The sequence below is a fragment of the Vanellus vanellus genome, assembly GCF_965231255.1.
Source record: "Vanellus vanellus genome assembly, chromosome: 2".
In the NCBI taxonomy this organism is placed as follows: domain Eukaryota; kingdom Metazoa; phylum Chordata; class Aves; order Charadriiformes; family Charadriidae; genus Vanellus; species Vanellus vanellus.
In genome coordinates this window covers 126918259-126940098 of record NC_138906.1, presented here as the reverse complement: position 1 = coordinate 126940098, position 21840 = coordinate 126918259, and the positions used below count along the sequence as shown (strand labels likewise).

The following is a 21840-nucleotide window of genomic DNA, read 5'->3' as shown; positions in this document are numbered from 1 at the left end:
GATCAGAGAGATAAGCAAAAGGAAAATTTTTGTTTGTTTGTTTTAAATAAAATCTAGGTCAGTTGCAACACTCAGTACAATTCATGTGTGTGCAAATATCCATAGGATTACAAAACAGGCAGTAAGCAAGGGTGGCAATGAGCAGCTGGGGGTGACTGCTATTAAAGGAAGCAGTGCCAGCTCACTGGCCTAACAAAGTTTTCTGTGTAAGGTGACTTCATTTAATTAATATACTGAAGAATTTGCAGCACTGAGGCTCACTTTGACTTTTTTCATGCTCTGTCAGGGATGACAGAGCCACAAGCTTCAGGATCCTTACTGCCGTGCTGCACGGGATAGAGTTCAGTGTTCAGCTCCAAGAGGCTGTGCACCCTTTGATAGATCCATTTGATCTTACAAAGTTTTTCCCATTTAAGCAAACATTCATTAGAGTGTGAACGCATGTGGAAGGAGCAATGTCATGTCCTTAACTAGTCTCATATCTGTACAACACAATTCACAATTTGCTATTTTCCATTGTGTTCCTCAGTGTGAATCAGTCAGGCTGGGAGACATGTAAAGCAACACATTCTAAACAGTATTTGTACTGCTTATAAGCTAACTTGGGTTAAGTCACAGCATAGTCACTGTTGGATAAATAATAATGCAAATAATTCGTTATTAAAGGGACGGCAGTAAGCCTCTTCAATTTCTCATTTTTTTTATTCAACATTTAGAGAGCCAAACTTTGAGCACCCCTAATCTTACAAATCACTCTATGCAGTTAGACTGCAGCACAGAGTATTGAGTAAAACTCAGGTCTGAAAACTGCTCATTACATCATGGTACTTGATTATTAGCCTAACATCATAAAGACATAAAATTTGATGTTTCACACTCTTTATTGTGTTTGTAAGTTTTCCAAAGTTATGTAGCACTGAAATGCTACTGAAATATTAGTATAAAAGTCAGTATGGACATGCAGTAAAAAAAATAATAAATGCATTAATGTATTTGGAACATTGTCTGACCTAAGATGCACATCTTACCTGTATTAATACTAAATAGTATAGAGTTCAAGTGCAGCTTTATGCTAGACTAGACTATCCCTGCCACCAAAGGAAGCCGACTTGTCCCCAGCCCACACGCTATGCTTCTTTTACTCACAGAACCTCTTGTGCTGACATAAGCAGTTGTGTTGCTCTGCGTTGGGCAGGTCAAGGAATTAAACTAGATGAAAACTAACTTTTGTGTAACTAATTTTCAGCTGGTTTAGTTCCCTGCTCTGGCTGACTGCACAACATCTAGCAGCAGTACAAAATAAACGAAAAAAAGCAGGTGCGAGCAACTGGAGACAGAGGGAGGGGACAGCCGGCCCACCCTTTCTGGCAGTTGCCTGTACACACACCAGATTATGCGGCGACTTTAGTTAACACAAATACACCAACAATATCTGGTCACAAATGTATCATTACATTGACCAGACTTCAGATTGTCAGAGGAGCCCATCAAAACTTTTTTTTTACTGCAACTTGTTTGTGAGGTCAAATGCTCTTAAATCGGCTTATTTGAGAACTTCATTAATCACAGAATAAGGTTATCAGACACCAGAAGAAAAAATATTAGAGAAACAGAGCTGAGGTCACTTGTACAAACTCTAACTGAAGGCAAACAGTTGCAGTAACATGGGGAAAAAATGCTCCTTTCCTAGATGGAGTCATAAGTTACTTGTTAAAGACACAATGAGCATACAAAAATCTCTGATTTCAAGATTTAAAAAAAAAAAAAAAAAAAAAAAGTGTTTTCCCAAACATAACAGCTACCTTCCAAAACAAAAAATCCTGAGAACAAACACTGGTAGGAAAGTTCTAATAAACCTCAAGTTCAGACTATTTCACAACTTCTGGTTGCTAAGCCCAAAAATACCGTTTTGGAGCTTGGATTACTTTGAAAGACCTTAAGAATCACCACTCCAGTCCTGTACAGGACTGCTTCTTCCAGCTCTGCTTGACCCTGGCCAAGATGGGCATTCACAGCTCTGAGTGAAGTAAGTAACTTGACGGGGGGGGGGAGAAATTTCCATTCTCTTGTGTTGTCACAGGTCTAACGGGTTACAGCTATACAGTACTCACCAGCACTGTAGGCATCTCTAGATCTCTAGGGAGCCTTGAGCACTGACAGGGAAGTGCTGCTTGGTGCTCCCTGTCAGTTCTCTATTCTTATGACTTTAGCCCTTGAAGTTCTCCCCCAGTTCACTGATATTTCCCTCAAACCAGGTGGGTTTCTTCCTGGTTTCTTTTCTTTACTCCTCTATTACTTTGCAAAGAGACAGAAAGCAATAGTAACAAGAAGTGCTGGCTGGCATCACATTCCTTTTCTTTTTAAGCCTTTTAACCTTCCCTTTTCAAATATATCATTCCATCCCATAAACAGTAATCCATTCTTTTTTACTATGTCTGCCAGTCCCCAACGATGGCCCTAGGGTTGTGCTAGGGCGATTCATCAGCCAGTTTTCTGTGGGGATGGCCACACACACCGGCTACAAAACATGCAAAGGGCAAGAACAGGACCACCACACACAACACTGCCAACAACCCCTCAGCCTTCCCACGCCTATTCTGGCGAGGCCGCTCTCCTGGGCGTGCCGCAGCCTCCTCAAAGATCTTCTGACAGCCCTCGAGGCAATCGCCACCAAGGCCGGGTGTGCCCGCTGCTGAGGCAGAGTCCCATCGCCGCAGGGAAAGCATGCCCGCGATCCACCCGAAAAAGCCGCAGGCACTCACCCGCTTTTTGGAACCTGGGCTGGGCCTTAGATTGGCCAGACTGACCCTGGGCAGAGACCGCAGCAGCTCCAGAGCCTTGCTCCCGCCATTCCCGCTCATGTCCGCTCACCTCCCAAGGGCGGCAGCGGCACTCCCCTCGGCGAGCTGCTTTACGGCAGAGCCGTAAACCGCGCCTCCCGTGCCTTCCCAGCAGTGTCGCGCAGCCTCCCTCGCCGGCGAGGAGGGGCGGAAACGTGCATTAGTATTCGAGACTTCCCATGTACTGCTGCAGTACTTGACCACTTTTATTATTTTAATCTAAAAAGTGGACCTACTGGAAAAAGATAGAGCAGTTTCAATCGGTATATGGGTCTGGCGGGAGGTTAGCCGCCCTCTGGCGCAGGGGGTGCAGGGTGTAGTTTCACCGTAGTGACGAACAGCATGAGGTAAGCTGCCGCGGAGACGTCACAGAGCAGAAAAGCCAGTTCCCGTTGTGACAGTCACCCGGTACTTCTCGGTGTAATAGCCCGCTTTCAGTCCTGAAACGTTTGCTTGACCAAAATCACCTTCCATGTTGAACGGCTGCTTCAGATTATGTCCTGGAGAAAAGGTCACGCCACGGCTCAGTCCCTTCTGAGAGTAAATAAGGGTGAAATGGAAATCACATTGCAGAAATTTGTCAGTTTCAGTATGAAATCTGTATAGCTTAGAGTCACAGAATCATCGTATGGTTTGGGTTGGAAGGGACCTTAAAGATCATCGAGTTCCAACCCCCCTGCCATAAGCAGGGACACCTCCCACTAGACCAGGTTGCTCAAAGCCCCATCCAGCCTGGCCTTGAACACCTCCAGGGGTGAATACTTGAACACTCCCTGATAAAGAGTCCCTCCCCATCTTTCCTGTAGGTCCCCTTTAGGTACTGGAAGGCTAATATAAGGTCTCCCTGGAGCCTTCTCTTCTCCAGGCTGAACAGCCCCAACTCTCAGCTTGTCCTCATAGGAGAGGTACTCCAGACCTTGGATCATCTTTGTGGCCCTCCTCTGAACCTGCTCCAACAGGTCCACATCCTTCTTGTGCTTCAGCACTGGACACAGGGCTCCAGCTGTGGTCTCACCAGAGCAGAGCAGAGGGGCAGAATCCCCTCCCTCGCCCTGCTGGCCACGCTTCTTTTGATGCAGCCCAGGATGCAGTTAGCTTTCTGGGCTGTGAGCACACATTGACAGCTCCTGTTGAGCTTCTCATCAACCAACACCCCCAAGTCCTTTTCCTCAGGGCTGCTCTCAATCTATTCTCCACCCAGCCTGTATTTGTGCTTGGGACTGCCCAAACCCCGGTGCAGGACCCTGCACTTGGCCTTGTTGAACTTCATGAGGTTGGCATGGGCCCACCTCTCGAGCTTCTTACCCCCTTAAAAAAAAATTAATAAAAAATCACAATGAAATGCTAGTATGGACCAACTGTCTCATCTAAGTCCATTTCAGTCACTAGGATAGGGAAAAATACATAGTATAAAGCACGCTTTGCTTTGTAAAGCTCTCACTACTTTAATCAGAACCTTGAATTTAGGTAGAAAAATGTCACTTGTATGATAAGATACCAAAACACAAAAAGCTACCTGTAAGAATAACCCAATTTTAGCAGTAACAGGCATCCCCTGGCATAATACATAAACACTATGTATCAAAGCAGCCTAACAATCATGGCAAAAGAGGCTGCATGCTTAGTGTTACACAGTTGGCGCAAAGGCTTCTCCAACATTATTTTACGCAGCCATGCTGATAGAAATATTAACGTTGTCGAGCAAAAGCTTTGTGAAAAAAACATCCCTGCCTGGTATGGAACATGCCAGTGGGAACGATGTGAAAGAAGTGTAGCGTGCATCCAGCTGCTGTTTGAGCTGCCTAAAAAGCATCCATGTTAGCCAGATACCACCCAGCAAATACAATGAGTAGATTGACTTTCTGGGAGGAAATATCTGACAAAGATGTATGGAATAGAAGACAAAGAACAAAGTATTTCATTTTGATAAAAATGTGTTTGCCATACTTACTCAGAGCTGGTCTAAGTATTCAGAATGGACTGGAATGATCCAGTTATTTCAATACGGAGTGCTTGAATAGCCCAATACATTTCAAGATGAATGAGAACCATTGACTCTTTGGCTGTAAACCAAGAGATTTAATTTGGTGATGAAGGCATCTGATCTGATGAGGACAAATGAGTTCTGTCCAACGATGCTGTTTGCTGGTTTTCCCGTTTCCCATGACTTACTATTTTAATATTTACCTCTTTAAGAATACTGTAATTTCCCTAAGCCTGATAATACAGCATAAAAATGATTTTTTACAGGAAACAAACCATTGACATGTACAAATTATACTAGAAAAGTGCAATATCATCTGGCAGGTATATCTGGCTATTTGAAAGGTGGTTTTAAAGGTGAAAGACAGTTCAAACTCTTTGAAACCACTGGAAAGCCAAAGACAGAACCAGCTGTGCAGAGCCTGTCTTTTAAACAGTGCATGCAGACTTGCCGCTCCACAGTGCACCGGGCTTCTGCCGGGCTTCCCCTGAGGAGTTTCCCCTACCAGGCGTTTAACTGCCGCCGGCCTACCCCAGCCCAGGCCGCAGTCCACGCCGCCGGCGCCTCTCACACACGCAGCAGGCGGGCCCGGGAAGGCACGTACAAGGCCGAAAGCAGGGGCCAAAGATCGCTGCGGCTGTTCCGCGGAGGCCCCGTTAATCTTTTACCTCACAGCCGCCCGTTCACGGGCAGGCGACAGCGGCTCCCCTCAGACGCGCGGCCGCCTCCGGGCCCGCCCTCACCTCGCGCCCCGGCGGCAGCCAATCGGCTCCGGGGATGGCCTGGCGGGGGGGGCGCTGCCCGGGAGTGGGGCGGCGGCGGCGGCGCGCTCCGGTGCGCGGGGGGCTGTGGGCGCCAGGGCCGCTCCTCCGCCCCCGGCTGCCGCAGCGGACCCCGTTGCCGCCCGCCCGCGCCCCTCCCACCCCACCCCGACGCCCGCCCCCCTTCCCCCGCCCTCCTGGCCCGGAGCCCGCCCCGCCTCCCCGCTCCTGGCCGGTGTCCCGCTGGCCGCCTCGCAGCCCGGTGTATGTGCGGCAACAACATGTCGGCGCCGCTCCCCGCCATCGTCCCGGCCGCCAGGAAGGCGACGGCTGCCGTGAGTGCTGGGTCGGGGCGGGGGAGGGGGAGCGGCGGGCAGGGGTCCGTCCTGGCGGGCGGTGGCCCCGCGCCCCGCTTTGTTCTCCGCTGCGGCCTCGGCCCCGGCCCCGGGTGGAGGACGGCCGCAGCGGCCCCTCGGCCTGGGGGCGACGCCGCCGTCAGGCCCGGTCCGCCTGCTCGGTGTGAGGGGGAATGGCGGGGCGGCCCGGGCCAGGCAGGTGGACGGGTCTGTCCCGTTACTTTCCTGTCAGAGCCGGGCGGGGGTCCCGCTGCCTTCGCGGTTGGAGTGGGCGCCGGGCGAGGGGAAGGTCACGGGTGTCCGGGCGGGGTTGGGGACGGCGGCGCCGAGCGGCGGCCCGGGGCGGGGCGCGCCCGCTGATGGCGACGGGGAGGCTCCGGGCGGGAAGTGAACGGAGCGAGAGTTTTCTTCTGAGAAAGTCGTTGTCGTGCTCCGAACTGGGTGTGATCTCGTGTGGGCGTCTGTGGTACGTGGGTTTGGTGCGTTTACTGTTTAGTGATCTTACACGGCTATGTTCTTGTTTGTTTTTGTTCTTGTGTTTTGGTTTGTTTTTTTTTTTTTTTTTTTTTTTCTTCCCTTTAGGTCATTTTTCTTCATGGATTGGGAGATACCGGGTATGTATTAAGATCTATTAGAGACTTAATAGTTATTATAGTTTCAAATATAGGGCTGTGTGGTTTTAAGACATGAGCAGTTAAAAGTTACTTCTTATTTTCCCTTAATTGACTGCAGTGGCTAACAACGGATGAAACTTCATATATGCTGTAATGATGGTGACAACTATTTACATAAAATTTCCCTGCATAAGTCCTCAAACCCTTTTTCTTCTCTCTTTTCAATCACTTACCTAATTTGGTCTGAACGTGCTCCCTCTTTTGTTCTTGAGTCAGCCTTGGTGGAGAAAAGAGGTCTGTGGGTTTCTGATCTTTTGCTTTCCCGAGAGTGGGTTCCTGGTTATTCTAATGCTTGTCTAAATTTAGAGTTCTCTTTTTTTCCAGACTTGTGGATTGCAGGTTTGCTAGTAGGCGCAGTTAGGCCATGTCGCGTTTCACACTTCAGTATGCCACACTTAGATTAAAATCTAGGCTTACTTGATTTATCTAAGCAAACTTCTAAGTAGTCACCTTATGTAGTCACTTAATGTCTACAGATTTCTCTCTCTGAAATATGGTCTTCAGAGTCCCCCCAAAACCCCAAACAAGCTGTGAAATAACCTGTTTGCTTTGCTCCTGTTATTTCCACGTTTGAGTAGAAATGGAAAGACAGGGAATTTCTGGGAGGCATTCTGGGTGTGGTGTAATATTTCCATTTGAAGCTTGTGTGTGCTGAGATATATACATACATTCAGTAAAGCCATTGAATTAACAATTTAGGAGTGTCTTGAAACCTTTTTTTGGCAGAAGACTTTAAAAGAATTGGCACTTAGATACTGAAAATAAGTAGCATGAATATTTTGTCTGTTGTGCACCCTTATGGGAACAAGTACTTTTTTTTTTTTTTTTAAATAATTCCATTTTGTTACCTGGAACTTGAATGTTGCCTGTAGATCGAAACTTGCAATGTTTAATACATAAACTTTTTCTGAAGAACTAAAACAAAAATCTGCTGTCAGAATTGAAACTTGTGTAACCTGGACGCTTAGTGAGTTAAAAAGAGTCAAGTCCATGCACTTGGCAGTATTCTGCTAATGGAGATGATTGCTCTCATTTGTTGTGCTGACACACCACCTTGTTTGCATTATCCCTCTTCCTTTCTGCTGGTGGGACACAGCTGAGGCAGCGGTGCTTCCTGCATCTTGGCACCAAATGTTCAGCAAGTGATTACAGAGTCTTTTGAGTCTTTGGAATTTGAGTTCTTGCAAATAGGGTCGATGTTAGCCTTGGCAAGGGGAAAAAAAAAAAAAAGGTTTGCTCTTTAACAGAAATTGCATGTCTTATACAAATGTGGTATTTCCATTTTGGTGACAAAGCTAACACACAGTCCTCAAGCTTGCAAATGTACTGAGCATACTGGAATGTATGCATTAGCAAGTCAAAACACCTCTGTGGAAATATGGTGATTTAACTGTATTTTTTCCTCTCATCTCCTGCAGATTAGATGAGCTAAAACTGCCTTTGACATACTGCCATTTTTTTTCCCAAAATCCATAGTAATGACTCAAAAAAGAATTGTCTGAAGAGAGCTAATTAACAATTTTATAATTTCCCACAGTTTAAACTGACTTGTTCTACTTCACGTGAATTTTTAAATTGCTCACTTCAGTTTACCAACTGTATTTCTCTTACTGTAAGAAGTGTCTAACAGAGGTTATGTTCTTTTTCTCTCTTAGCTCCTATATAAATGGCACTTAAAGATTGGTACATACTTGTCAAAATCTGAACAAAAGGTACAAAATAGAGGATTGTTCTAAGGAGTCTGCATAAATGTGTATATGATGTTGCTTTCCAAATTTGTCAAATTAATCTTTATAGTTGGCTAAAAATTGTCCCCAAATTCTTATTTAACTATTTTTTCTCAGTTGTATTTCTCCTTTAGATTCTTATTTGGCCGTCTGTAATATCACACACAATTTGTTAATTGTATATATAAAAGTATTGGTAGCAAGTAGGCTGAGATATACAGCCAGTGTTTCAAATGTCTGTGCTGTCTGTGTGTTTGAAATGTCTTTAACTTTAGGTAGCATACATTAACTTTTCAGGATGATGTTAAAACTAAACCAAATACGCTTTTATGGCTTGTCTGCTGTTGGTCTGATTAGTTCAGCTGTGTCACTGATAAATTTGTTACAGGTGTTTTCTGCTTAGAATCAACTTTCCAGTATTTAGTTTAGTGTGTGAGTTAGGAGCACTGAATAATGAAAAAAATCAGGAAATACAGGTACTACTAAGTGTTCTAGAAAGCAAAGTGTGGGCACAGACAGTGGTTCTGCACAGGTTCAGATTTGGGTCCAGCTCAGTTCGTGTCTAGATGAGCCCTGGAGTGAGTCTTTCAGAGCTGTTTATTTAAATTATGCTTTCCAGTTTCCTGGTTCGTAGGAAGCTTGATAACTCATCTGCTGTGCAGATCTCGCGTTGTTCTGTGCATTCATACAGCACATGCTCGAGATTAAAAAGCTACCTGCAATGTGGGGTGTTGTTCAGGACTGCCTGAATCTGAGAGCATTTGAGCTCAGCTGAGCCAAAGTTAATAGGTCTGATAATTTAGTGAAGTTAGCTTAGATATCAGTTTGCTGCTCTCCCGCATCAAGAAATTTGGTTCAGAAAAAGCAAAGTTGGCTGTGGAAGAAGCTGCCTTAACTTTACAGGAGCAGCAAAGCAGCCTCTAGGCTAGAGCTGCTTGGAAGCAGAATACCTGTGTTCATAGTTGTAGCACCCCGGTTAATAAACCCAGCCAGATACAGAGCAGACTTTGCCTAGAGCCAAAGTGGCACTTCTGCAGCTGTGCCGCAACTATGGTAGTCAAATTAGATGAAGCGTCCTTGACTGTATATATGCAACAAATATTCAGAGGCAGAACAAACCTTTTAAGTTTAGTGCTGTATTCATAGCATACTGCACTTGATGTAAAAATTTTGTAGAAATGTCTTTATATTGGTCTAATTCGGCATATTTCATACTTTCTCTGTGCTATTACACCAACATAGAAATAAGAGTTAAGCCAAAACATAAATGCCATTTAATATATTTTTTTGTTAACAGGCATGGATGGTCAGAAGCGCTTGCAGGTATCAAAAGCCCCCATGTAAAATACATTTGCCCACATGCGTAAGTTTGTAACTTTTCTTGTTTTACATTTTTCTGTAGTTCCTTATTAAGGCACTTGGATGGACAATGAAGTCAAGTGGGATTTGTGTGTCTCTGCACCATGCTAAAATAATGTTCATGCTATTAAGTATTTTGTTATTTTTAGGAACTGCTCTGTGATTTACTTTATGGCAAAACTGCATTTTTATTCATACTTTGCTGTTATTGCTAATTCAGACTTAAAATATATTTGGAAAGTTTTATGTGCAAAGTTAGATGGTTTTGACTTTGTTTTCAGTGGATTGAGTTGTTTGTTGATTTTTTTTTTTCCCCAAAAAACATTTGTTAAAAGCCAGTCTTAAGAAGGAAAGAAGGAGTAATTTTGTTTTATCTTACTATTAAATATACTTTGTATTAGGTACATGTACTTGTTAAACTCAGGTGCACGTATAGTAGATGAAATTTCCTTGTTACCTACAGCAAGTTTCAAAGATTCACAGGATATTTGTATTTTCAGCAAATAATGCAATTTGAGCTGTCTTTGTGCAATTTGAGAAGTGAAATATTCCCGAGCAGGGTCAGGAGTCAGTAAATAAAGCATTAAGATCTATCTAGTATTTACCTAATGATAGAATAACTAATTAAATATAATCTTGATTTATTTTAACACAAACTTCAGATTGTCTGTTTCTCCGATAGTCTTGGGAGATGTGGAGCAGGGATGATAGGAAATAAGTAAGCGATGTTTTGGTGTGTTACTGATTACTGGGCTGTGATTTATTTATTTATTTTACCACATGGCTACACTTTGCTGAGCCATTCAGAAAGAGCTTAGCAGTATCTGCTCTTCTTTTTGCTTACCCTTTGTCCTCTTTCAGTCTTTCCCTGCAGAACTTGTGTTCCTCAATTTCAGTAGGTCAAAACTATAGCCAGATTTGATCCATGGTATGGTCCATTGACTGTGACCTTGGTATATCTGAAAAGATGCCATACAGCAGCATAAGGGTGGGAATGAGTTGTGCAATAAAGGCAGGCACTGCTTAAGCAGATCCTGCTGTTGAGAGAAGCATGTGTGGCCAGACTCATGTCTGCCACAGTCCCGCATTTGGCTGCTTCCTTACGTTTGCTGATGCTGCTGTGTAAGGTGCCTTCATCCACTGAGCATGTGTATAGAACTGTGATAAATAACTGTTACTTAGAAATAATTAAATGAGGTATGTGTGTGTGATATATATATCTTATATGTATATGCTATATATGTGTGCACACATATCACATATTTTTATATAAAGGAGCCCGTTAATGTTTTGCTTGCTCTCCATAGGGTGCTAATTCAGCTCTGAATATTAAATGTGTTTGGGCTGGCAGGTTTTAAGAGAGATTTCCTGAAGAGATGCTACAAAGTGGCTAATATTAGTTATGGTTTAAAAGTAAGACAAAATTAAGGATACCTAATTTCATGACATAACTGCATCTGTGTTATTAATTTCAGTATTTATCTTATGTCTAGTGTTGTTCATTCTCATTTCTAGGCCGGTTATGCCAGTTTCTTTGAACATGAACATGGCTATGCCATCATGGTAAGTATTTGTTCAATTGCAGACGATTCTAATCAAAAGATATCTAGGGGTTTGAACTCATTATTCTTAATTAAAAATCATGAACAACCTGAATGTCTAGTTTTAATCAGATCTAACTATAAAAGCCTTTTTGCTTTAGTTCTGTTCTTCTAAAAGGGCACTCTAATTCCTTGTGTACCTAAGGTAATGGTTATTGCTCAGGACTAATCTGTATGTCTTAAAATACAAAACCTACTTCATTTTACAAGTATAGTCTGTATTGTGTGTGAATTCATAGTCAAGAGTTGTAGAGACTTGGAGTGGAAATTTAATTGCTACTAGTGAGTAATATTTGGTGGGTCATTGGGATATCTAGAAACTGTTCTTTAGAACATCCGTTCTGAACAGAAAGCAAGAAAAATATGGTAGATTTCAATGGTCTTAAACCAGTCCTCTTCAGTTTTTTTTCCTCAAGTAACTTGTATTTGGTTTTCCTATATTTCTTCAAACAGTATTTTAATTTTGTATATGCAACTGATAAATTGAAATTCCTGCTGATATTTTTGGAGCAAGTATCAAAACTGAAATGCTATATTTGCAGTAAGTTACAGAAGATAGTAAAATTCAGAAAAGCTTTGTTGACTAGATCTAACCTTTTAGCCACATTCACAGATTGTCTGCTATTTCTTGTAAACTGTGGGCGGTTGGTACTAATATGTCAACTAACATTATTATCTGGAAAATATCCCAATTTTATTATTTGTGTTTTAAGAAAGTGGAGTGGATGCTCTAATGAGTAATGCTCTTGTTGATATTTTTTGGAAGGTTTGATATCATTGGACTTTCTCCAGATTCACAGGAAGATGAAGCTGGGATCAAGCAGGCAGCGGAGAATGGTATGCTTAGGAATACTTTATATGCCTTAAAAGTACTTCCATGTATTCTTAAGAATTAATTATGAGTCTGAAACAGATTTTCCAAAGACAAAATCGTTAGAGAAAGTAATATGTATATATTGTATTATTGCTGACCAAAGTTTACTTAAGTGCATACTTTGGTTTTTTTGTTTGTTTGTTTTCTTTTTTTAAAAAACTTCATGAGTATGTAGAGTCATTCACCAGTACAAACGCTTCATACTCTCAAATATGAAACGTACATGGGAGCCAGTGTACCTGCTTGTTCAGGTTTTTACAAGAGCTTCTGGGTAGCATGGCAGGTTAGAGCTGCGCAAGCATCCACTTGTGATGCTGGATAGTTGGAAGAGAATACCATCTTCCTGGCAGTGGGACTTTTGCAAGACTGACTTGCATGTTTTTCTCTTTGGTGCAGTGGGACTGGAATTGCTGATCGTGCTCTAGATCTTTTGATACTTTTTAATGTATAGCAGATTAAATTTTCCTTTCACTAGCTTTCTGTTGACATCATGGAGAAGGTCTCTTTCCTCTTCTAGATTTTCTACAGAATGGAGTGGTTTTTAACTACCAGCCTTTATTTATATTGCAGTTAAAGCACTGATAGATCAAGAAGTAAAAAATGGAATTCCTTCTAATCGAATTATTTTGGGAGGCTTTTCTCAGGTAAGGCGTGGTTGGAAAGAAATGTGTCTTTTTCTAGGGCAGTAACCTATCTTTCCTAAGGTGGGAAATCCAGACACTTGAATGGAAAAGAACTGATGTTAGATGCTTCTGCTGCGGTGGGATTCAGACGCAGACCAATATGATCATGCTGAAGCCGTTTTATTACAAAGCTTGAAGTGTTATATACTTTTACTACAACGTGGGTTAGCATCGTGTCTTGTGCTCATTGTCCTTTAAACTTATACACACAAACTATTATTGGTTAAATACATCTGTAGCAATACACATTCAGCATCTATTTAGGAGTCGCAGCAGTTTCGGTATCAGCGTGTGCATTCCTCCTGTGAATTCCTCCTTCACGTCGACCTTCAGACTGTACCAGCTTGTCTTTTATCTCTTCTGTTGCACAAAGTTCATAAGCTCATTATTTCAACGTGTCTGTTGTTTTCCAAAAAGCTTCCCACATTTGATAATTTTAAGATGTCGGTTTTCCTTTGCCTTAGCAAATTAAATCTTTCAGTTTTGTGCAAATAATTACTATTCACTACTATTCTACATGAACATGCATGTAGAAAAAAGGTACTAAAATTAATAGTCTATTTAAAGTCTTTATGAATGATACTTGTGTAGCTTTGCTTGCAAATCTCGCTAGTATTTTTAATTTAATTTGGTAGATATTTGATGGTCTGGATTTATTTGGGAAATTCTTCCCTTCATACTTATAAGACATCTGCAGTAGGTAGATTAATAGACTTATTGGTCCATACACCAACTCTTCAGTCTGCATGCAAGTAAATTAATATATTAAAGTAGCGATAACACTGTCCTGAGTGATAGTGCTTTATTTAATGATTTGTTTGGTTGGTTTTTTCCGAGCTGTTAGTTACAGTAGATTTCTTGTTTTACTTCTGAATTGATCACATGGACTTGGAGGGGGAAAAAAAGCAAAATAAATGTTGTACAGGAATACTGTTTTCAGTGTTGGTTCTAAGGAAGAATAGGTTGGAATAGAAAAAGACCTTTAAAGGAGAAACCAGAGATCTTGAAACAAGCGTGAAAAGGAACGTTACTACCACCATTCTAATACTTGTATCTCTTTATCTTAGGGAGGTGCTTTATCATTGTATACAGCTCTTACAACACAACAAAAATTAGCAGGTGTTGTAGCCCTCAGCTGTTGGCTTCCCCTACGGGCTTCTTTTCCTCAGGTATTTATGCTTCTTTCATAAGCTAGTTTGCATTTGGGGAACGAGTATATCTGAAGGTTGTATCTTGTGCAAGAATGAGTGGCCATAATTGTTACTGAACATGGACAGTTGTTTGATAACTGAGAAATTTTTAAAATAGGCCCTGGAGTTTGAGAGTTTGGCAAGCAGGGAAAACAAGGAAATACTCACTAGCTATCTCTGCTTAAAATGGCGTTCCTAGGAAACTTAAAGGATGCAGCAAATTTTCCTTGAAGAGGAATTTTCTGTTTGTTCCATCTGCAAGCCACTATCTTATTAGAGACTAGGTATTTAAACCAAGTATAACTTTTTTCTTTTGGCCAGAAATCGTGCTATTCTGTTCTGAAATTTGTGCCAGAATTTTATTTGCAGGCTTTTGAATTTAATGTGTTGTCAGGCGCAGAGCTTACTTCATAAGGAGCTTGCGGACTATACATTGCATTTTTTCCCTTCAGAATTCAACTTACTTGTCATGCCACAGGGCATAGTGGCATGGGGTTATTTTCTCTCGAAGATGTTAGCCTTGCTTCCACTTACTGTTTCTTTTTTCTCCCCTCTCATTCCACCTGTAACAGGGCCCTATCAGTGGTGTCAACAAGGACATTGCTGTTCTTCAGTGCCATGGGGACTGTGACCCATTGGTTCCTTTAATGTTTGGTTCTCTCACTGTTGAGAAGCTAAAGAGTATGATAAATCCAGCCAATGTAACCTTCAGGACTTACTCTGGCATGATGCATAGTTCATGTATTGAGGTAATTTTCGTAATAGACAATGTTTTAGCTGGGTGCGGTTAATTTTTTTTCCCTCAAAACAAATATGTATTGGGCTGGATTTCTGGGGGGTTTGGGGTTTTTTTGGTGGTTTGTTTTCGGTTTTGTGTGTGTGTGTGTTTTTTTTTTTTCTTTTAAACAAGTGCTTGATGCTACTGACTTATTTTAGTGAGTAACTGAATGTCTGGCTCAAAAAGCATCCAAAGCAAAAGTTTATATGACTAGTGGGAACTTCCTTGTAAGATTATATTTTTGGCTAGTTGGTCTATAAAATACTCTTCCCCTCCCACCCCCCTAATTTTTAGTATTTGTGTACTAAAAAAAAAAAAAACCAACCAAAAAAAAACCCAACCCCAAAAAAACAACGCTGAATTGGAAGGCTTATTCTCACAGCTATGGGAGACACAGCCTCAGAACCTATATTTATGGTTCTGACTCAGCAGGCAGCTGAGCTGATGTAATGGGTTGCTGCTGCCAGAAAGGGGTGGACTAGTTCCCTCTGCTTGTGACCTTGTGGCCCTCTTTTCCTTGCACCAGCTCTGAAGCTGATCAGAAAATTCTTTGACCATTTAACTTAGTAAAATGGCAAAAGCTGCTGGCTTCAGTATTTGCAGCTGTAGTGAGATGAAGCATCAGAACTCACACAAAGTAAATGGTAGGAGCAAGAAACAGAGGAGGAGGCAAGGAACACATCTGCCATTTGTCAGCAGCAGTAACTTTTGTTAATTTGGATTGCTGCATCTTGTGGGAACTGTACCTTTGAACAACCTCTTTGGCACATTAGTTGTCACATGAATATATTAATGTGCTCTTTCTTACAAAAAATATTAAAATGAAATTATTTTAAATGTGGATTGGTTTCCAAGTTTAGTTCGCTGTATTGCTTTTCCTTCAGGAAGGAATTTGAATTGAATGGTTACGAAGGGGAGCTGCTGGCTTTTCACACTGCTGCTAACTTGCAAAAGTTTGAAGTATACAGGAAGCTATGGCCTTAGCTACATTCAAATTCTATCCTTGCTCAGCCTGGTGCTACTCAGATCATTTGGTGATTAATGTGTAAACTTGCCTACTCCAGAAAGAGAGAAAAAGTAGTCTTTGCTATTTTTCTTGTATTTGAGCCTCTTTTGAGTGCCTAGTGCCTTGAAGAGTTATCATCCTTGACTTGTGTGCAAAGTAGTATGATTTTATCAAGTAACTAATTAGTCAATATTTGTAGCCCAGCTGCTAATTAGAACTGAAATGTTGAAACATGATTTAGTGTAGCTAAATGTATATTAGCAGGGAACTTCAACTAATGCATACTTTTATCTTTAAACAGGAGATGATGGATGTAAAGCAATTCATAGACAAACAACTACCTCCCATAGACTGAAATGATATGAGAAGCCTTCTATATAAATGCACCAGCATCAACTGTGGTAGAGTGTTAATCTTTTCATATGCCTGATAGGAAGCATTATTTCTATACCTGCAATGTTACTACTGTGTTGCAAATTTATACTTAGGATGAGGGTTAAATAATACACATATGTAAGAAACAGTAATCTTTTTAGTATTAATCATCCACTGGTGGGACTGTATGAATAGGGCAGCTAGGTAACAATGACAGAATGTAAACTGAGCATACTGTTTTAAGACACCTGATTTTTTTTTTGATTGTGGAATTTTAAACTATTTGTACAAGTAATTAAAAGCTAAATTTAAGTGAGCAACATAAATGTGACCAGTTTAGTTATGCTTGAGACATTTGTTCTTCATACTCATTGAAAACATACTAGAACATTATGTAATGGATGCATAAAGTACACAACATGTAACATAGTGGGCATATGATGATAGAATAAATGTTACGAAGGACAAAGCTTTAAATACTAAATGTTTATTGTACTCCAGATAAGGGGGGTTGTTCTCCTAGAATGGCTAGAAGTCAGCAAAGATATTTTTTATATTTAAACCACCTCAATTTTTAACTGTTTTCATATAGGTAGATACTGTGGAAATTCTAAAGGGACTCATTCCTTGTTAGACCATCATTTGTTGTTCATTGTCTGTTTTCTTTTTATTACTGTAAACTCATGACAAATGCTGACTTGGAATGGAACGCTGAAGAAGTGCATAGGATTGATTCAAGTTTCATTTAAAAATATTCATACTGAATATTCATCTTGTGCTTTAGTCTTTGTAGCTTTCATTTGTGTAGAAATGTTGATATATTTCACATGAACAGTTACAGCCTATAGTTTTGATTTTTCTATCTGCTTTGGAGTAACTAACTGAAAACAACACAGCTGTGTAGTTTTGTGTGTTGTTGAAGTCTCAGCTGTAACAGACTGACTAATTTGAATTATTTTTTAAATAGAAATATAAGTTCAATTGGGATATAACTTAAACTTTAAATTGATACCATCTAATACTTTCTTCTATTGCATGTTGAGACTTTATTTTTTTTCTGAAAAAGAACAAATAATTTTATTTTCAAACAGATTGCTCTACATTTCTCTAGATCAGTATAGCCTAGGAATATGAAGATCTACTGTGGGGAAAAAAGTAAATCTAAAAGATACTGAATGTCTCTTCTTTCAGAAGCTTAAAATTTTAAGATGCACTGGGTTACAGAAATTGATGCACACTCAAGAGCATTTTGCAGTTAAGAGCCATAATTTACTACTGGGAACAGCTGTTCTTCTGTAGAGTTCGGAGGCTGTCACCGCACTAGGAATGTTTAAAAAATACACTACAGTTTTTAGTACATAATATGCTCTATAACAATGTTCTATACTGTAATATGTTTGCAAGCAGAAAATATTCTTATTTTGGATGCATCTATCATATCAGCACAGGTTTTCATACCTGCATTTAAGGTACCTTCTCCTCTCCCAGCTTAATCCAATGATCCTCTTACAGTGTATATGGATTTACATCCAAGGCATCTGCCAGTACAGATACATAAATGGGGAATTATGCCTTTGTATCCCTTCTTTAACACAGCTGCTGCTGGAAAACTGACTTGTTCACCTACTGTGAGTTCTCAGTTTTCAGTGCTTTTTTTCATGTGTATTGCACTTCATTTTTAGGAAGCTTTTTTCTTTTCTAATCCACTTTCTCTGGATTATTAAACATCTTTTAATACATTAAATTGAAAAGGAGTTTCTTTATAAATGGTATTGAAACACTTTTTGGATGTTCCATCTGTGTGGTTGAGAGGGCATGTCTATTAACTTTGAAGTTTAATTAGTCCTTTCCCTTAGTCACTCTGTTCTATAGATCTGCCAATTTGTCTTTCAGTTAATTTAGTTCACAGAAGAAACCATAATATTCTTATTGTAATTGTGCCAAAGTTCTGTTGAGAAAACAGTGTGTCCTAGCTTGGAGTTATTCCCAAATTGCATTAGCTAATTTTGCAGTCCTGCTGAATTGCAACTTGGTAAGCAAACTATATGTTATTTCTGTTAGTTACTAGATTTATCCTCATTCCCTTGTTGTCTAAGTAATTCCCTGAATATTGGCATCTTTCCAAAGTTCTGCACCAGCTTCTGTTTTTTTTTCCTTTATTATTTTCTTGTTCTGTTTGTAAGTTGTTTGGTAATGCTGTTCAGCTGTCTTGTTCAACTTCTAATTGACTGTGTGCTCATTTCACATATTCTTTCTTCTGTTAGAATGAATTTTAAAAAATATTTCTAAGATGTTTAAATGAGATCAGTCCTAGCTTCAGTCTTCGTTAGCTTCATAACGTTTTCTTCAGTTTGGTGAACTGTGTTCACAGTTTGTGATCAGTTTCTGGTACTTAATGTGTTTTAATCCAAGTCAGCTTCAACTGTTGTCTCCATGATACTTTCAGATGTTTTTCTAGAAATGCTTAATGTGCTAACTTTGTTCACATGTTCAGCTATCGTAACAAGGTTTTTTCATACTGGTGTTTTGTCGCTTGCTTTTTCTACAGAGAGCTGTGTTACCAAAGTAAATGTAAGTAAATGTTGTGACTTATTCCAAATTTCTGTATTCTAGGAAGAATTCTTCCCCTCCAGTTTGGGGTGGTTTTTTTTTTTTTTTTTTGCAGGTTTGTTTTTTCTTTTGTATGTTGTAGTTGGGGTTTACTAAGAAGCCCAGAAGCTAAAGGAAACTCCAAGGATGTATTTGAAGCCTCTCCTGTCTCCTCCCATATTACAGTGTGTACCTTGAGCTCCTGTCTTTTGTAACTTCCCAGCTGGTTGGAAAGCTGTGTCTATGATCTTGTAGCTGAACATTTTCACTACCTGAAGTGATTGGATGCTGGGATTATTGTCATAGTTGCATGTATTTTCAGGCTGAATGATAGCTTAGTCTGGTGTGGGGGTTTTCATAATATTCTATTCAAATTGAGAAGTTGGACTGTCAGTGTTTTAAATGTGAATGTCCTATCCTCATAAACTACTTTTTGAAACTGCCCAATAACGAAGTTGATTTTTTGTAATGTTAGACTTTCTCCAGAAGGGGATGATGTCTGTCAAACTTGCGATAGCATTGATAGGAGAATAACTTGCTTGCAGATCAGTTTGTTTCAATGGGTACGTAACTCCCTAATGTGTTTTTAATTTCAAAGTGGTACTTAAATTTGACTGCAGTTTTTTGCAGTCAGAAGTCTGACTTCTTGTTGGAAGATGTTGCTCACTTTTTAATAAACGTGTTGAATTACATATTATAAGCCAAAACTTCCAGCCATTCTTGTCTGTACTGTGGTGAAGGCTGTATGATTTGGTCTCTTCCTCCTATTTTGTATAATTACAACACAGTAGATTGGTAAAAAGTACTGTACACTGTAACTGGTATTAGAACTGTTAATTAAAACATGTTCTCTCTAATGGAGTATACTGCACTTCATTGAAATCATTAGGATGCATCTTTATCTAGAGATGCTATTTGTATTGATGGATATGACTGAAAACAAACTATGTAAGGTGTAAATGAAGCCATATGTACAAGGCCTGTGTATCTTAAATTTTATAAAGAAATACTGAACACATGCTCTTTGTGTTATGAAGTATAAGCCATTTATATTTAATATAAACCTTTAAGATGTAATTTACTTAGTTTACTCATTTTATTTATGATAAGAAATCTTAACTTTGGAAATTATTTCTGTACTAGGGAAAATGTAAAATCTTCCGATTTTTATCATTGTGAAATAAATTTCAATCAGTGTTTGGGAAAGTACTAAAGACTTTTTCCATACTTACCTGAAAGAAGTCAAGCTTTCATGTGCTGTGAAACAGGCACTTGAGAGGCTTCTTGCAAATATATTGCATGGTAATGTGTGCATGATTCTATAATACAACAGAACGGTGATTTGTAGGTACTGAAAAGAAAAAAAAAATCACTTACTAATTTTATATTTTGCTACCTTATTGAGAGAATGCTAAGTATGATTTGAATTTTTTTTCATATTGTGGGTTAATTTTGTTTTAACTTGTTTTCTTGGAATTTGCAGTAATTTTGAAAGGTAGAGGAACCTCAGGAAAAAAAGACCTCAGGAAAAAAAGAAAAGTTTACATTCTCTGGAAAAGGGGGTTGGCAACTTATGAGGATTATCAAGATATAACAAAGCTATGTAGGGGGAAAATGAGAAGGGCCAAAGCTCAATCAGAACTCAGCTTGGCCACTGCAGTCAAAGACAATAAGAAAAGGTTCTTTGAATATATCAATAGAAAAAGGAAGACTAGGGAAAATGTAGGCCCGCTGGTGAATGAGACAGGTGCCCTAGTGGTGGAGGACGCAGAGAAGGCAGAGTTACTGAATGCCTTCTTTTCTTCGGTCTTCACTGCTAAAGCTGTCCCTCATGAATCCCACCCTCTGAAGGCAAAGGGGAAGGTCTGGAGAGTGGAAGATTTTCCCTCAGTTGAGGAGGACCGGGTCAGAGACCACTTGGCCAAGCTGGACATTCATAAGTCCATGGGCCCTGATGGCATGCATCCGCGAGTGCTGCGAGAGCTGGCGGATGTTATTGCTAGACCACTCTCCATCGTCTTTGAACGGTCATGGAGAACAGGAGAGGTGCCTGAGGACTGGAGGAAGGCCGACATCACTCCAATCTTCAAAAAAGGCAAGAAGGAGGACCCAGGGAACTACAGACCGGTTAGTCTCACCTCTGTCCCTGGGAAGGTATTGGAGCGACTCATTCTGGATGTCATCTCCAATCACGTTGAGGAACAGGAAGTTATTGGAAGTGGTCAACATGGATTTACCAAGGGTAAATCGTGCTTGACCAATCTGATAGCTTTCTATGATGTTATAACTGGTTGGCTGGATGAGGGGAAAGTCGTGGATGTCATCTACCTTGACTTTAGCAAGGCTTTTGACACTGTCTCCCATAACATCCTCATTAGGAAGCTGAGGAAGTATGGGCTAGATGAGGTGACAGTGAGGTGGATTGAGAGTTGGCTGCGGGACAGGACTCAGAGGGTTGTGATCAGCGGCACAGAGTCTAGTTGGAGGCCTGTAACCAGTGGGGTCCCCCAGGGCTCAATACTTGGTCCTATTTTGTTTAATATATTCATTAATGACCTGGATGAGGGGACAGAGTGTATCCTCAGCAAGTTTGCTGATGATACCAAACTGGGTGGGGTGGCTGACACCCCAGAGGGCTGTGCTGCCATCCAGCGTGACCTGGACAGGCTGGAGAGCTGGGCAGAGAAGAACCTAATGAGGTTCAACAAAACCAAGTGCAAGGTCCTGCACCTGGGGAGGAAGAATGCTAGGCACCAGTACAGGTTAGGGGCTGACCTGCTGGGAGATAGCTTGGAGGAGAAGGATCTGGGGGTCCTGGTAGACAGTAAATTATCCATGGCCCAGCAATGTGCCCTTGTCGCCAAAAAGGCCAATGGAATCCTGGGCTGCATAGGGAAGAGTGTGGCCAGTAGGTCGAGGGAGGTCATTCTCCCCCTCTACTCGGCACTGGTGAGGCCACAACTGGAATACTGTGTCCAGTTTTGGGCTCCCCAGTTCAAGAGGGACAGGGAACTGCTGGAGCGAGTCCAGCGAAGGGCAACTA

General features: G+C 40.8%; 1 protein-coding gene across 3 annotated transcripts in view; it reads left to right on the top strand.

Moving 5' to 3' along the window:
* The first annotated feature begins 5835 nt into the window (after positions 1 to 5835).
* The window catches only part of LOC309686440 (transcription elongation factor A protein 1), a 50870-nt gene continuing 34865 nt past the window's right edge, over positions 5836 to 21840 (top strand). The window contains exons 1-9 of one of the 3 annotated variants that reach the window (XM_082499134.1): positions 5836 to 5920; positions 6524 to 6555; positions 9640 to 9705; positions 11217 to 11264; positions 12069 to 12139; positions 12747 to 12820; positions 13927 to 14028; positions 14622 to 14798; positions 16135 to 20284. In XM_082499134.1, coding sequence (XP_082355260.1) covers positions 5852 to 5920; positions 6524 to 6555; positions 9640 to 9705; positions 11217 to 11264; positions 12069 to 12139; positions 12747 to 12820; positions 13927 to 14028; positions 14622 to 14798; positions 16135 to 16188 — 693 coding nt within the window. In that variant the 5' untranslated portion in view covers positions 5836 to 5851 and the 3' untranslated portion in view covers positions 16189 to 20284. Of the gene's footprint in view, positions 5921 to 6523; positions 6556 to 9639; positions 9706 to 11216; positions 11265 to 12068; positions 12140 to 12746; positions 12821 to 13926; positions 14029 to 14621; positions 14799 to 16134; positions 20285 to 21840 lie in introns of those variants that run through there. The other 2 variants (XM_082499135.1, XM_082499136.1) reach the window with 2 other exon arrangements.